The following is a 16,296-nucleotide window of genomic DNA, read 5'->3' as shown; positions in this document are numbered from 1 at the left end:
CTGTTAAAATGACTATAGCTGTTTTAGCTAGTTCTTGCTAGTATAATATATGACTATAGTATCTCAGCATCCCCTCATAACTTCTGAAGTAGGGAGTTGCTATTAGCCCCTGTTAACCAGCTGGTGAATGGAGAAACAGTAAGTCAAAAAGCAGATCTGACACAGGAGGTTTTTGAGGGCAGGTTTTGTTTCAGCTTCAAGTAAGTCCATCCTTTTCATGGTTGGAATGAGATTAGAGACTGTTCCAATAAATGCCTAAAGTTAAATTAGTGAACAGAAAAGTTGTGAATAAGAGTGCTTCCTTTCTTGCCTATTGAGAGGGAGGCTTTGTAATATGTAATGAAGATTATTTTTCACTTTTTTTCAGGAGATACATTGAGTCTTGACGTTCCTGTTCAGTGCTGATAAGTCTGATGTGAGCTTTAGAAGATTAAATCGTTGATAATTATTTTTTTTTAAATTGCATCTGAAAATATTTGAAGCTTATTGTTAAGATTCACTTGAAGGCTGACAGAAGTGTGGTCTTCTGTAATATTACATAGTATAGCTCCATAAATCACTGTTAACAGGGATGATGATGCTTCTTTCCATTATATGATGCATGGGATTTTGATTTTTTTTTTTTCCTAGGCAAAGTTGTCATTGCTAGTTAAAATGGAATGCTTTTATTGTAGAAAACACTGACTCTCAGTGAAACCTTAAAATAAAGATGGGGAAGCCCAAATTTGTTGTATCTAGTGTTTGTGGGATTTTTGTTTTGTTTGGGTTGTGGGTTTGGTTTGGTTTGTTGTTGTTTGTTTTTTTTAATTCTTTCATTCTCCCCTCCTGAATGTGTTATAAATTAGTGGAATAGTTCAAGGGGCATAGTGATGCAACTGAATCTACAAAGTGACCCTGAATGCTTCCAATAATTAAAAATCAAATTTGCATATTTTCCATTGCATGTTTCATAATAGCCCTTGTGACTTTTTTTTGTAGTACACAGTAATCTCTAATATGAATTCAAGTAGGCAAGCAGCCTATCTGTTTGTCATCTGGTCTTTTTTGCTGTTGCTTATTAAAATGGTACTTACCCAAATCCAATTTCTCTTGCTTACCTTTGAACATGTTTTAAATGCACATCTGATGTTAATAACATCTGGAAAATACAAAGGATTTGAAATCCCCTCAAATACAGGATTCTCAACAAGTGAGGCCACGGCATACTTTGCATGCACAAATGTGCTCTTTTTATATTGCATACACATGCACAAGTGCAAAGAACTCTTTAAAAGATGGTGCTTTGTATGTATATTTTTGACTGCCTTATTTCATAGAGCAGAATGAGTGTCTTTTACTAGAAGTATATACGTGTATAGATGATTCCCCTCCACCCCCAAGCTATCCATTGCTTGAGTGAAAATAGAGTGACTGGAGATGCTTAGAAAATATTATAATTTGTGGCTGAAATTTCAGGGCCTGTAATGAGATGCTGGTTTAATCTGATACTTTTTCACTGCTATTTCTTAATACTGTATCCACCCTTACTATAGTAAGAGAGTGCATTTTGTGTGGCACAGAATAACTACTTGTTTTCTCTCACCCCCCAGGTTTTCAATACAAAAATATGCTTCTGTTTGTGCTTCCTTTTACATACTCATAAATATCTTCACAACTGTTCCTGTAATGGTTTTTTTTTTCAAATTGTTTTTCTGTTTTTAAAATTATATTTCTACTTAAATATATTTTCATTTTAGTGACACTAATGCTGATTTCTAGTAACAAGGGAAGAATTTCTTTATTGTTAAGCAGAGTTTTCTGATTTGTGGAGCTTCTAAAATAATTGTAGATCAACTGACTGGAAATGAGCTTAGTAACATAAAACAAAATAGTTAATTGGCTCTATGACCATTAGTTATGTTCTCATCACAGTCTATTTGTTGTAGGATTAAGAAGATAGATTGGGTTTAAAAAGGGAAATGTTGATCTGTAAAGGCCAATCAGGCACCTTTTTTTCCAGAGATGACTAGTTAATTTGTTCAAATATATGTAGGTACACTAGTCTGCAAAATATCTTTGAAACCTGTTGTATCTAATTTTGTTTCATTTATGTTTTTTATATATATATTTTTATATATATAAAACTGTCTGTGAGATGAGGGGAAAGGACCATAACTTTGAGAGGTGTTGCTTTAAGATACAGAACAGGAACAACAGGAATTGGTTTTGCTTGTTATCACTGGAAGACCTTTTTGGAGACCTCAGATCAGATCCTGAAGTCTGTGAATCAGTATAAGGGGCAAGGTGGTAAATATTTTTTCTTTTTTTTAAGTTTATATCATTAGAATCCACTGTTTGTTTTAGAATCATAGAACAGCCCAGGTTGGAAGGGACCTCAGAAGTTCATATGGTCCAACCTTTCATGGGAAAAGGAGCCTAGATGAGATTATCTAGCACCTTGTCCGGTTGCATCTTGAAAATCTCCAGTGATGGGGGCTCTGCCATGTCCCTGGGGAGGTTGTTCCAGTCATTGATTGTTCTCACTGTAAAAAAATTCTCTTATGTTGAGATGAAACCTCTTCTCCTGGTGCAACTTTTACCCATTGCCCCTTGTCTTTATGTGACTTCTTGCGAAGACCAAAGCCTCCATCCTCTTTGCAGCTGCCCTTTAAGTACTGGAATACTGTGATGAGGTCCCCCCGGAGCCTTCTCCAGGAAGACAAGACCTAACTCCTTCAGTCTTCCCCCATAGGCCATGTTCTCCAGCCCTGTGATCGTCTTCACGTCCTTCCTTTGGACCCTTTCCAGTCTGCCCATGTCTTCTTTTCAGTTCTGGGGACCAGAACTGGACACAGTACTCCAGGTGTGGCCTGACAAGCGCTGAGTAGAGTGGGATGATCACATCTCTATCTCTGCTAGTAATGTTCCTGCAGATGCAGCCCAGGATCTGATTTGCCTTTGTTGCTGCAGCATCGCACAGCTGACTCATGTTCAGCTTGCTGTCCACCAGGACCCAGGTCCCTTTCAGCAAGGCTGCTCTGCAGCCACACAGATCCTAGCCTGTACTGGGCTCCTTGGGTATTCCTTCCCAAGTGCAGGACCTTGCACTTGTCTGTTTATCTTCACAATGTTCTTGCTGCCCCACTTTTCCAGGCTATCTGGGTCTCTGTGCAAGATGGCTCTCCCTTATGACATGTCTACTTCATCACCTAGTTTAGTGTCATCAGCAAATGTGAGGGTGCTTTCAATCTCATCATCCAGGTAATTTATGATGATGTTGAACAATGTGGGCCTGGTATCAATCCCTGGGGGACTCCACTGGTCACAGACTGTCAGCCTGTTTTATTTAGCAGCTACTTAGTTCAGTTGAAAAACTTGAAGCAATTAAGTTCTATTTCTAGAGATGTGACTGTGATGTTGCTGAATCTCCAGTCTGCATCTTATATTTTTCTGTAAGAATATTTTGTTTGTGCTTTTAATACTGCAGCCTGATCTCCTTAGCAAGTAGCTGATTGAGCTGTATTGCTGATAAAGCATGGCTTTTTTTGTTGCTGATAAAGACTTTTTTTTAAACTGTGATGCCAAGTTCTTTTCAAACCATAAAGATCTGGTCAGGTTTTTTTTTTCTGTCAAGCCTCTTGGATAGTCAGAGATTACTTCAACTCACAAAAAAGGAGGTAAATCATAGTCCTAAGCAGGCAGCGGCGTTGCTGGCATTTTGCAAGCCAAATAATGAGCAGAGAGTTACAAAGCCTTATTCAGCAAAGAAAGGGCTGCATGTGAGAGTGAATGCACAAGATAAAGAATAATCCCTAAAAGATACCCTGGAAGACATGCCTTTGTACCTAATGACAACAGGTGGAAGTCCAAATAACAGCATAAAAGCAGTTTCTTCTGTTAGAATTAGCAGGAAATGAAGAAGGCAACACAGAACTAAAGCAGGACTTCTGAGAACAATTACTAGAAATATAGATGAAATTGGTAATCTAACATTCATTTTGCACTATTATCCAATACAGCAGGAAATATTGGATTTTTTTTTTAATTTAGTGATATGTATTGTTTTTTAAAATCCCGTATGTCTTCATTGTTCACTGGAGAATTATATCATCTGTGCACTTTGTTCACTACAGTGTCTCTGTTTATTCATGCTCAAAAACTATCCATGCTTGTAGTTTGGCTTAAAAAATAAGATTGCAGTGTGCCACTGATACAGTATGCTAAATAAGTTTTTCCTGATGTGTAGTATAATCATAATGTGATGGAAAAGTTATTTCCAAATATGATATGAATTAGTACAGCTTTTCTTTGCTAGCTAATCACAGTTGTTACTTCTCTAACTTACTGAATAAAATAACCACTCTAGGAAAGCTGAGAAATGATAGATCAGCTTGAATATGCAGTTGTGTAAGAGAATAGGCTAAAATTATTTAAAATAAATAATTAAAAAAATAAAATAAAAAATAAATAATTTAGAAGTGAGTTTTTATCAACTAGTTTGAGTACAATTCTGCGGCTTTCATTTCTTTTAAAGCCTCCACATTTTTATTGGCACTAGAATTATTTGAGGTAAGTGATTATTTGGAAATGCTAGAGGAAAAGAAGTGAAAAGCCTTTTTTTAATGAAAAATGTAATTAGTGCTGTAAAATGGAAGGAAAAAAATGAGTGCTGAAATATCAATTATAGAAGACTTATGTTTTCGGTAAATAGAAACCAATTCAATGATTAAATTCCACTACCTTTTTCACATATGAGGGAATGATGCTTGCTACCCACTTTTTTCCAAATATGATCAACTGTACAGAGAAACTGGTGAATTGCTACTGAGATTTGTTATTCTTGTCTGTAATACTTTATGAAGTATTTATCAATTTCAGTAAGTCTTAGTATGTGACTGTTTGCTTATAGGATACTGCTCTACAAAAGCCAAGAGAAGTTTTCAGGCTACCTACAGACTTGACAGCTTATGATAATCGCCTTTGTGCCTCAGTACACTTCTCATCTTCCACATGGGTTACCCTTTCTGATGGTACAGGAAGACTGTATTTAATTAAATCAGGCAAGCGTGGAAACAGTGCATCTGAAAAATGGGAGGTAAGTCTTGCAATAATTTAAGAATTGTACATCTACCAAATAATTCTTATTTTTGCATTTCTTATGAGAATTGCATGTATGTAATGTTGTGAAGAATTAAGCTTTAAATCATAACTGTATCACTGATACAGGATTGTGTTCAAGTATAAAAATCATTGAGTTTAATACTAATGACTAAATTAATGATTTCTTTATGCACAAAATATCTAAAATTCCAGTGTTTGAAAGGGAACAGCCTTTTGACTGAAGAAGAATCTGAAGTGTTTCTAAATAGGTGGTTAAGTGCTTGTCTAGCTGAACTTTTTTGAAAAAAAAAACATTTCCCCTTTCCCTTCCCTATTCATATGTCTGTCTAGGATTTTCCCCCCCCCCCCCATCTTTTATTGTTTGCTATTTCAACTGGCCTGTGGAATAATATATATATATTTTTTACAAAGTCTGAAATTATTGTCAACCAAGCTAAAAGCTACTTTCATTTTGAAGTTAAGAGATTACTGGTTTGTCTAATGTTTATTTGTGTGGATGTAATTGTGCTTGAAATATTCACCATTTAATTTGCCTCATCCTATGTAATACATCCACAGAGACTAGAATAAAGCTTAACCAAAACTGCTGATTAAAAAATTTTTATAAGTAACCCTGAGGGTTAACTGCAGAGCAGGTATAATGTAAGCAATAATATTTCCATCTCTCTAGTAGGGAAAATCTTCATACTGTGCACTTGGCTCTGGAAAATTATTGGTGCTTCATATTTTTACTTAAAATTGTTGGTTGTAACTGAAGTATGTTTTTATGTTTCTCATGATTAAATTCTTTACATAATTAATTCTTTTAAAGAGTCTCAATAAGGAGCATTTTTTTATCCACATCGAAGTGATCTTAGTACACTAATAATGGTATTTGTTATCCTGCTTGAACACAACAAATATAACTTAAGTTACATTTCTACCTGAGCTATGATGAGTCTCATGGTCTGTGGTTAGTTTCTCTTTACTCATGAAAGACGAGTCTGGTATGAAGCGCACACATTTTGCATCTGTTTTCTTTATTAGAGGGCAGTTTCCTAAGCAATTAAGGAGGGTTTAGTATTGGCAGAAACTCAGGTATATGTTCTGAAGTGGAAGATTTCAGCATGATGGATTAGCTCCTTCCCCTACATCTTTTGAGAGTTCAGTAGCTAGGAAATTGGCCATCCTGTTCTTTAGATGGTTGGTAATAAATACCAACTGGTTTTTATTCTGTTCTGTGTGAGAATGCTGATACGTAAATAAGTTACATTGGAGTTGTCAGTGTAACAAAACTATGAGATTTATATGCTGACGTTCTGTCCATTTAAATTCACATTTTGAGTATTTAGAGCACCCAGTGATTTACAGTGGTGTTAACATCCTAACCCTATAAATCCTCAGACCTTACCAGGTTTCAGTAACAGCTGGATTGAGCCTATACTCATTCAGCCACTGCAGCTTGAATTCCTTGTCATTTATTCTTTTGTTTTCATTGTTAATGTTCTAGCAAATAACAAATGTTTCATTTCTTCTTCTTCTTCTTCTTCTTCTCTGCTGTTTGGATTTTTATTGTTTTTTAATCTTTTTGCGGGTTTTTGCTGAATGAGTACTTTTTTGAGAAAAGATGAAATACATAGTCTCTAGAATTAAAACTTCCAGCTATAGGTACCAAATGCTAAATGTCTTGAGCTACAAGATGTACAGTCCTTCTGTATGAAATTATTCCACATTTACAGTGGTGCTTATTAGCCTTTCAATGACAGTAATATTTATGTACTCTGCCTACCTAGTCCCATCCAAATCTTGGATAGACTTTTCCAAACAGTATGCATAAAAATACAAAAACTTCTAATCGTAGCTCCTCCTAAACATGAATATTATACTCCTTCATTTAATTATAGGCTTTTGTTTCTTACTTCCCTTCATAAAACTTTATAGAGAAGGAAAATTGAATCTCTTTGTAAAGATAGCAGCAAATAAAGAGAACCCCCCCTCCCCTCGGTACTGGTTGATGATTAAATACTGGCAGCAATGCACTGGACCTCCTAATCTTCTTGTTTGCACATGTCAAGGTCTATAAAAATTTTCAGGATGTTGGGGTGTCTAGAGAAGTAGTGAGGGCCTTGGTGAAATGCCTACATTTTTGTCTTGAGTTAGTACGCTGTTTTTATGGATCCTGTTCTGTTCATCAGTTGTTGTACCTCTGCTTATTGTAGTAGTAAACAGCCATAATGCAGATGATTTTGTGGATATTTGTGCTTTGTTTAATGGGCCCTTACAATGATTTTATAATATAAACAATAATTAAAAGCATTTCAGAACAGTGGCTTGATAGCCAAGAAGGGAGGAACCAAAAATGTATGATGTTTGTGTATTCATATTGGCAGAGAGGTTTGTGGGAAGCAAACTTTTACTGATTTGACATTCACTGAAGCCTTTCACTGCTTTCTGAGAAAGAGCAAGACTTACAGTTTTAACTAACTTTTTACTACATTTTTTTCTAGATTGTTTTTAATGAAGAGCTAGGAAGTCCATTTATTATAGCACACAGTGTTTCATTTGTAAAATCTGATAAGCATTCAGTAGCTGTGCTGCTGCTTAGGGTAGAAAAAGATGAATTGGACACAAAAGGAAGTGGATTTCATATTACCTTGGAATGGGTTACAATTGCAGAGATAAGCAAAGAGGGTAAGTGTTTTACATTTATATTACTGGTGAGTAATGTTTAAAAAAAAAAAAATCATGCTTTTATTCCTTGTCTTGGAAGTTGATTGTTCCTCAGGTTCTGATATTTCCTTTCCTCAAAAGTTCTGCTTGGATTTTACATAGGTAATTTATTCTTACATTTTGAGATCAAGTTACTGGTTGTAGACTTAAAATCTGATGAACGTTTGGAAGACAGGAAGAAGTAAAATTTTATATGTGTGTGGTTAAGGTAATTAGTAAACAAGATAGAACTTGACTTTGTGATGTTATGAAAGACAAGATCAAGCTAAACAGGAATTGCAAAATCAAGGTTATACAGAACTATGTCTAACTGATGTCTTTTATACTTTTCAAAATGTTGTACAGCTAGATATGGGGTTTTGTTTGGTTATGTTTTGGGGTTTTTGTTGTTTTTTTAGCCTCCAATTGACAGTGTTGTGGGATTGGAATTAGTATGAGATAAAAAGAAGAACTGTAGCATGAAAAGTAAATACTTCATATTCTAGATTTTCCTGCAGTAAAAGAGTATGAGGTTATTCAGTTAATTTTAGATCAACACATTAAAAACATACTAGTTAGTGTATTAATACCTACTAATTAATGTATTATCCTAATAAAGTTTGGCAAAGGGTAATTTACTGTTCAATATGACCATACTTACATTAAATATCATGATTTCCATAAAGCATACAAGACCCCATGCTTCAGTGTCTGATTTAAATATGTGTGGATTAAATTACATTAACCTTTTTGGGAAGACTGTGATACTGTCTCATTCATTATCTTCCAAAAAGTATAATTTTGATACCGGTAGAATCTTTAGCTACTTGAACTAAAGCAGTTGATTGCATACTGCAGTGTTACTATCTAAATGTTCCTCAATCTCCTACATATATAGTATGTATAGGAGAAAAGAGTAGAATAGACTATTGCAGTTGGAAGGGACCTATAACGATCATCTAGTCCAACTGCCTGACCACTTCAGGGCTGACCAAAGGTTAAAGCATGTTATTAAGGGGATTGTCCAACTGCCTCTTAAACACTGACAGGCTTGGGGCATCAGCCACCTCTTCAGGAAGCCTGTCCCAGTGTTTGACCACCCTCTTGGTAAAGAAATACTTCCTAATGTCCAGTCTAAACCTCCCCTGGTGCAGCTTTGAACCACTGTTGCATGTCTCATCGCTGGATACCAGGGAGAAGAGATCAGCACCTCCCTCTCCACTTCTCCTCAGGAAGCTGTAGAGAGCAATGAGGTTGTGCCTCAGCCTCCTTTTCTCCAAACTAGACAAACCCAAATTCCTTAGCCTCCCTTCACAAGACATTCCTTCCAGCCCTTTCACCAGCTTTGTTACCCTGAGTGGCTTTATTCATGTTGTCTGCTCTTGAAACCTTGGGTGATGGAAATATTTCTGAGAGTGCCAGAAAGCCATGTGAGATTGCCTTATGCTTTTGTGGACCAGCTCAACAAGAGAAAGAAACCTCTGAACATTACTGGTTATATCTTGGAAGAAGAATTAAATCAGTAATACTGCCAGTCTGGAACTGAAGACCATTGCTTAAAGAAAGCACTAACACAAACTTTTATTATATTTTGTAATACTGTATATTTTTGTAAAGAAGTTCTTTATAGTGTATTTTTTATAACTTATGACAAATGTTCTTGGAATGAGTCTTTTTCCATAAAAGTAGATTTAAAAATCTTTCCAAAAATCTTGCCAGTTCTCCAGCATTTCCAAGGAACAGACAAAATTTTTGTAATTACAGTCAGCAGAGATGTAAATAACAAGATTCAAAGCAAACTTTAATTATGAAAAGAGAAATAAGTTTTTGATTTCTTTAAATATCCCGCAAATCAGACTGATGCATGAACCAATCTCAAAGATAAAAGCTGTTTTGAGGAATTAACAATACTTTACATTCTCTTTCATCAGTAGGCAATTGCTATGCTTAACTCTTCTTGAAACTCTGCCTGTGGGTGCAGTTTATCAAATCAGATTGTAGTAAAAATAAGTAGTTAATTAACAAGCCATTTCTCAAATTACCAAATCTATCCTTCATCAAAGCAAAACCTTAAGACATAGTTATGTGTCTTGACACCAACAACTGTGAGAGTCTCTGCCGTGCCTGGTTGGCTAGACAAAGTGATCACACCTACCACTATTGTATTACCAAAGAACAAAAAATGGAAGCATGAAAATAAATCTGAATGGAAGCAGTGGTGAGATCTGTTCACATCTCGTGTGGTACTTCAGAGGGTTGTGACAAAGGTGTACCCCCTCAAAGTTTGTTGTTTTCCTTAATTAGCTAATGTTTTAGGAATCCTCACTGTAAAAGCTTGAAATGAAGAACCACCATGCTGCTTTATTAGACTTGGAAAATGTTACATGCTTTCTTCTGACCTTCTTTACAAGAAAAATCATGTAGTATAAACTTACCAAAAAGATTATAAAGACTTACTAAAAAATTTTAGAAGTGTTGTAGAGTATTTTCAATCAATCATCAAAATGTTTGGTCACACAATGACAAGGTTTGAGGTTGTAGAGCCTTCTAACAAGTGAGCAAATGTTGTAAGAGAGACATGCTAACAAATTTGGTATATTTCAGTGCACAGTTAAATTTGATTAGTTAAATAACAGCTTGTTCAATGAGTGGCTAACTTCCCAGTACAACAAAGACTTGCTCTTTTTGGTCACGTATTTAAGCAGAGGTAATTTGTTAGTCCTTTAAAGCAGGTTACCCTGTTGCTTGGAGTCTCCTGATTGAATAGGTCTCTTACTCTGTCTCTAATTAGAATAGTTGCATCTCTTCAGTTAATGCCCTGCCCAAACTTTTCAGGAAAAAGAGGGGGGCTTTAATTAACACCACTAAGTACCAGAATTACATTATAGTCTGATTATTACTCTTTATTCCACTTCTTGCTTAGCAAACAGGATAACCAATTGAGAAGACTGAAATTACACTTGGTTTATCCATTATTATCTGTATTCTCCTATGACTTCAGCATTTCTCTAAGCTTGACATTGAGGTCAAACAGGAACACATTTTGGAATACTAGAGTGGCACAGATGATTTTTACCATCATAATCTGGTCTTGTCTAATGTCTCTGCTAATGAGTTCCCAGTTTCTTTCAAGTAATGTTGTAGTTACAAGTACAGTGATTTCTTATAATGAAGAGATGAAGCATAAATGTGAAGAACTATAGAATTTCTGGGGATAATTTTATCACCTGTGAGCATTTTATCAAGTTGTTAATTTTTTTGCTAAAAATCCATTTGTATAATCTGTTATTATTCACAAGTTGATCAGTTCCTGAGGACTCTGTGGGCAGTAAGATTCTAGTGGAAAAAGAACAAACATTGTGCTAGAACCTGTCATCTTACTGGTGTTTTGCGTCATCAGTACTCATGTGTTTGGGAGCACAGTAGGGAATGGCATGGTCCTTGATGCCAGTAGCTAACATCTGGGACCTCCTTTTTAAAGGGCAGTGTTTTACAAAAGTTGAGGAAGATGGACATTTTCCATTATGAATAAAGTGTTACCACTCACTATTTCATTGCTTCTCAAGTTTTTAGACCAGCTCAAAAAGTATCTGGAAAACTTGTTTGTACAGAGGCTGTGAGTGGTTTTGTGAATTGCTGGGCTAGCTGTGATCAATAAAGGCATCATAAGAAAAAAAGGGCAATGTTAGATTAATTTTAGGGTCTACATATGTAACAAATGCATTGAAAAACAGAAGAGATTTCTTTTTAAACTATGGTACTGTGATTTAACTGGTAGGATTGCTTAGTATTTTTAACTGTAATGAGATTCTCATATAATAATTTGTCTTCTAGAAAAATATTACCACTAATGTTTTATTTTAATTTTATAGGAGATCATAGATATGACATCTTTAAAAGGAGAGTTTTACAAGGAAAATCAGTCCCCCATTATGCAGCAATAGAGCCGAGTGGGGATGGCCTAATGATTGTTTCCTACAAACCATTCAAATTTATGCAAGATGAAGATGATAAATTAGAAGAAAATGATGATGCAAAAGCAACAAATGAAAAGAAAGGTAAAACTTATCTGGCAGATTATGATAGGCTGCTCTCTTTTGGCTTAGAAAATAGCTTGTCAGTTTACCATCTGTTTGGAAACTCTAGCAATAAATGTTTGTCTTAATATCTATCTTCCAGATTTATTTATTTTTTTTTTTTAAGGACAAATTGGCTTTGTTTTGTTTGCTTTCACCCTGGGAAGTTGTGTTGTGCATAAACCTATATGAGAAGCTTTTTTTGGATAGGAGACACTTAAAGAGTTTTGTTGTCCTAAGGAAAAGGATATTGATATTTTGCAAACAGAACTGTACTAAGTATATGCTAGCAGGTAACGCCTAAATTTAGGCATCTGGCTAAAGTACTTAAATTAAGAAGCTAGTCTTCCTAGATGAGAGAGGGCGGTGTGGCACCCATTCACTCCCCCAAATAGTTGTTCATCAGAAAGCTTTCTGATATGTAATTTACTCCTGCCTTTCTAAATTTTAAACCAACCAAACAAAAAAACCCCCCAAACCTACCACAACAACAACAACAAAACCCCCCACCAACACCCTCCCCCCCCTCCCCAAAAGCCCAACCAGTTTTTCTTTTTAAAGAATGAGAATCCTGTAAAGGATTATCTTTTCTCCAGTGGGAAGGCAGTTCAGAAAAAATAATAAGCTTCAACAAAAGGCATCCATACTTTTTTCTTTAAGATCAAAGCGAAATTAAGTATGTAAAAAACTGTTAATTAATTTTTATCTTAAATATCACTGAACTCTGTAATATGTATGTTTATGTAGTTATATTGTATTATTTCAGATTTGATTTTTGCTTCTGAATATAAGGCATTGCTTAATGAACCAGTCCTAACTGAATGATACTAACACAATCTTTGTCAATGGTGCAAAAATCTGTGTGGGAAACAATACAAAAAGATCAATTTTCTGGAATGTATTAATGTTACACACTGTGATAACTGTGGAGTTGTACATGTAATTGTATTAAGAATAGTCTGTATGTATAAGTCTTGAGGCAAAGGAGCACTTTAGTGCACTGAGCACCACAATGCAGTGTCTATGAAGTTGTCACCTGAATTAGCTAGTTCAATGTTTTAAGGATTTTAAGAGCTTCTTGAGTTTTGTGCTAGGTGTGATTAAAGAAACACAGTAAAGAGCACTATATGGTTCTCAGCATAGCTCATTTCATGTGTGTATGTGTGCGTATGGTGTTGCCAAAGCCCAGCAATCTGTAATGTGTGGAGTACTGTTTGTAACAACACCAACTTCTCATGGCACAAAAATCTAATGGTAAAGAAAGTACTGAAACCTGGACTCCTAGTTTGAAGGGAAGTCTAATACCTCTTTAAAAAGAGAATTTGTCTTTTGCTAAACCTAATGTAGGCTGTAATTTTAGTTGCATGGTTCTGTAAAATTGCAGCATAATAGATATCAGATAATGAAACAAGATGTGCTGGCAATAGAACTCTAATTTTTATAGGAGTTTGCAGCAATAGATAAAGAAATATTAAGGCAGTTGTTGCACATTGGTATTTTGGTTTTTAATTTGTTCTCTCATAGTCTCCTCTGCACATTTTTGACATTGAGAAGGCTGTCTTGAAGATGGGGGAGAGGGGAAGTCTAAGCTACTTTTTTGGTGTCATTCAGTTTTCTTATAAATGAAGACTTAATATCAGATACAATCTGTGTCAAGTTTAGAATTTTGAAGGCTGTCGTATCTCAGATACTAATAGTTTCTGGGAAGTATATTTGTAGCACCTGTGACTGATCCATTGCAAACAGGAAACTCATGGTAACGGACAACACTGTCCTTCCAGAATCACAGTTGCTGACGTGAAGCTTAGATCACTGAAATCTTGTACTGTGTTGTGACAACTTGAGAGCTTCCAAAGGGTCTGTCCATACTTTTCCTCTAAATAGGAAGGTAACATGTACGAGATCGCTCTTCAGAAAATCAATGCATCTGTATTTGTGTTTTCTGTGAACAACTGTGAACTACCCAGTCATGCTGTCATAGCATTCCTTTTGTATAAACATTTCTCTTAAAAGGCCACTTCTTGTAGCAGTTTAATAATCAACATAGACATCAAGCAGATTCTATACCCAGGAGTAAAAGTCAATCATTACCTCTGGGCAGGCAGTTTTATTTCATCTCCATCAGCTGAGGCAGATGAAGACTACCTGGTCTTCTAAAATCATTTCTGTTGAATGGTCAGCATAGCTTCTGGCAAAATAGGTAAGAAAAAAATGTTCACATCTCTGAATGGTGTATACTTCTGAGCAGTCTGTAGCTTGTCAGTACCACTGCACCTGATGTCTCTTCAACCAAATTATTAAACATTAATGTTTCAGTGTATTTAAGTACATCTTGTTTATCAATTTTGTAATGCTACAATAAACTCAGAGTAATAGTTAATGGCCATTGTATAATTCTATCAGTATATTTGAGTATAGATATGAATATAAATTGCTCTTCAGATGAGGGACATAAATGAACTTGATTGCTAAAAAATGTTTCTCTATTTTATAATCTGAATATATTTTATGTAAATTATTCAGAATAAAAGTAAATTTCCACTCTTCCACAAACTTCTATTCCATATCTTCCAGCATTGTGTGCTGTGGAATCCAGGACGGCATTTGTAATCTAGTTTGTATTTTTCTGCATGTTTCCAATTGTAGACCCACTCTATTACTGGCAGCAGACTGAAGATGATGTGACAATAACAGTTCGCATTCCTCAAGACATCACTAAGGATGACATAAAAGTACGCTTTTCTCCTGGTAATATATGTGTTACACTGAAAGACCAACCTCCTTTGATGGAAGGAAAACTCTATTCATCTGTGGACCATGAAAGCTGCACATGGATAATTAGAGAGAACCAAAGGTGTTGTATATGGTTTTTAGTTTTCCTATTGATAGGAATTGATTTCAAAGTGTATACTGTAACTCTGACTTCTGGCCCCTCTGGGAATGGACTCATTTAATGCTACACCCTGCATCCCTCCTTACAAGAATCTATGTTCTCTGCTGAAAATAGTTCACAGGCTTTTCCAATGCTGTCTCACAATACTGTTTCTTTAGCTAATTGTGAAAGTAATCTCCTCCTCTTAGTTACTTGCTTATAAGCTACATGACCAGCTAATTTCTACAGCAACATAGAACAGCCTTTCCAAAATAATAAATTCTTTTATTTCAGAAAAAAGGCATTATGTATAACTGTCTGTACTGACAGCTATACCTGTTATCAGAGCAGGAAATTAAGAGTTTCTACTACTGAGCTGTGGAGCAGAGTTCTTTGCAACATTAGGGATACATTGATGATCATTAGAATCATAGAATCATTTAGGTTGGAAAAGACCTTCAAGATCATCGAGTCCAACCATCAACCATGCCCACTAAACCATGTCCTGAAGTACCCCGTCTACTCGCTTTTTGAATACCTCCAGGGATGGTGAAGAAACCACTTCCCTGGGCAGCCTATTCCAATGTCTGACAACCCTCTCAGTAAAGAAATTTTTCCTAATATCTAACCTAAATCTCCCTGCCTCAACTTGAGGCCATTTCCTCTCGTCCTCTCTCCAGCCACCTGACAGAAGAGACCAGCACCCACCTCACTACAACCCCCTTTCAGGTAGTTGTAGAGAGCGATGAGGTCTCCCCTCAGCCTCCTCTTCTCCAGACTAAACAGCCCCACCTCCCTCAGCCGCTCCTCACAAGACTTGTGCTCCAGGTCCCTCACCAACTTGGTTGCCCTTCTCTGGACACGCTCCAGCACCTCAATGTCTTTCCTGTAGTGAGGGGCCCAAAACTGAACACAGTACCAAGGTACGGCCTCACCAGTGCCGAGTACAGGAGAACAATCACCTCCCTGCTCCTGCTGGCCACACTATTTCTGATACAGGCCAGGATGCCGTTGGCCTTCTTGGCCACCTGGGCACACCACTGGCTCATATTCAGCCAGCTGTCAACCAGCACCCCCAGGTCTTTCTCTGCCGGGCAGCTTTCCAGCCACTCTTCCCCAAGCCTGTAGCGCTGCATGGGGTTCCCATGACCGAAGTGCAGGACCTGGCACTTGGCCTTGTTGAATTTTATACAATTGGCCTCGGCCCATCGATCCAGCCTGTCCAGATCTCTTTGTAGAGCCTCCCTACCCTCAAGCAGATCGACCCTGCCTCCCAACTTGGTGTCATCTGCAAACTTGCTGAGTGTGCACTCAAATCTCCTTGTCCAAATCATTCATAAAGACGTTAAACAGAACGAGGCCCAACACCAAGCTCTGGGGAACACCACTTGTGACCCACTGCCAACTGGATTTCACCCTATTCACCACAACCCTCTGGGCTCGTCCATCCAGCCAGTTTTTCACCCAGCGAAGAGTACACTTATCCAAGCTATGTGACGCCAGTTTCTCAAGCAGTATGCCATGAGAGACAGTGTCAAAGGCCTTGCTGAAGTCCAGGTA

The 16,296-nt window shown here is 36.6% G+C and overlaps 1 protein-coding gene across 2 annotated transcripts in view; it reads left to right on the top strand.

Annotated features, from left to right (window-relative positions):
• The window catches only part of NUDCD1 (NudC domain containing 1), a 54,219-nt gene that overhangs the window by 13,794 nt on the left and 24,129 nt on the right, over positions 1-16,296 (top strand). For both annotated transcript variants that reach the window (XM_069779921.1, XM_069779920.1), the window contains exons 3-6: positions 4,889-5,074; positions 7,587-7,770; positions 11,661-11,846; positions 14,511-14,718. In XM_069779921.1, coding sequence (XP_069636022.1) covers positions 4,889-5,074; positions 7,587-7,770; positions 11,661-11,846; positions 14,511-14,718 — 764 coding nt within the window. The remainder of the gene's footprint in view (positions 1-4,888; positions 5,075-7,586; positions 7,771-11,660; positions 11,847-14,510; positions 14,719-16,296) is intronic.

The sequence above is a fragment of the Haliaeetus albicilla genome, chromosome 3, assembly GCF_947461875.1.
Source record: "Haliaeetus albicilla chromosome 3, bHalAlb1.1, whole genome shotgun sequence".
NCBI lineage: Eukaryota > Metazoa > Chordata > Aves > Accipitriformes > Accipitridae > Haliaeetus > Haliaeetus albicilla.
Note: the sequence above shows the minus strand (reverse complement) of the source record. Positions and strands in the feature narration are given on the sequence as shown.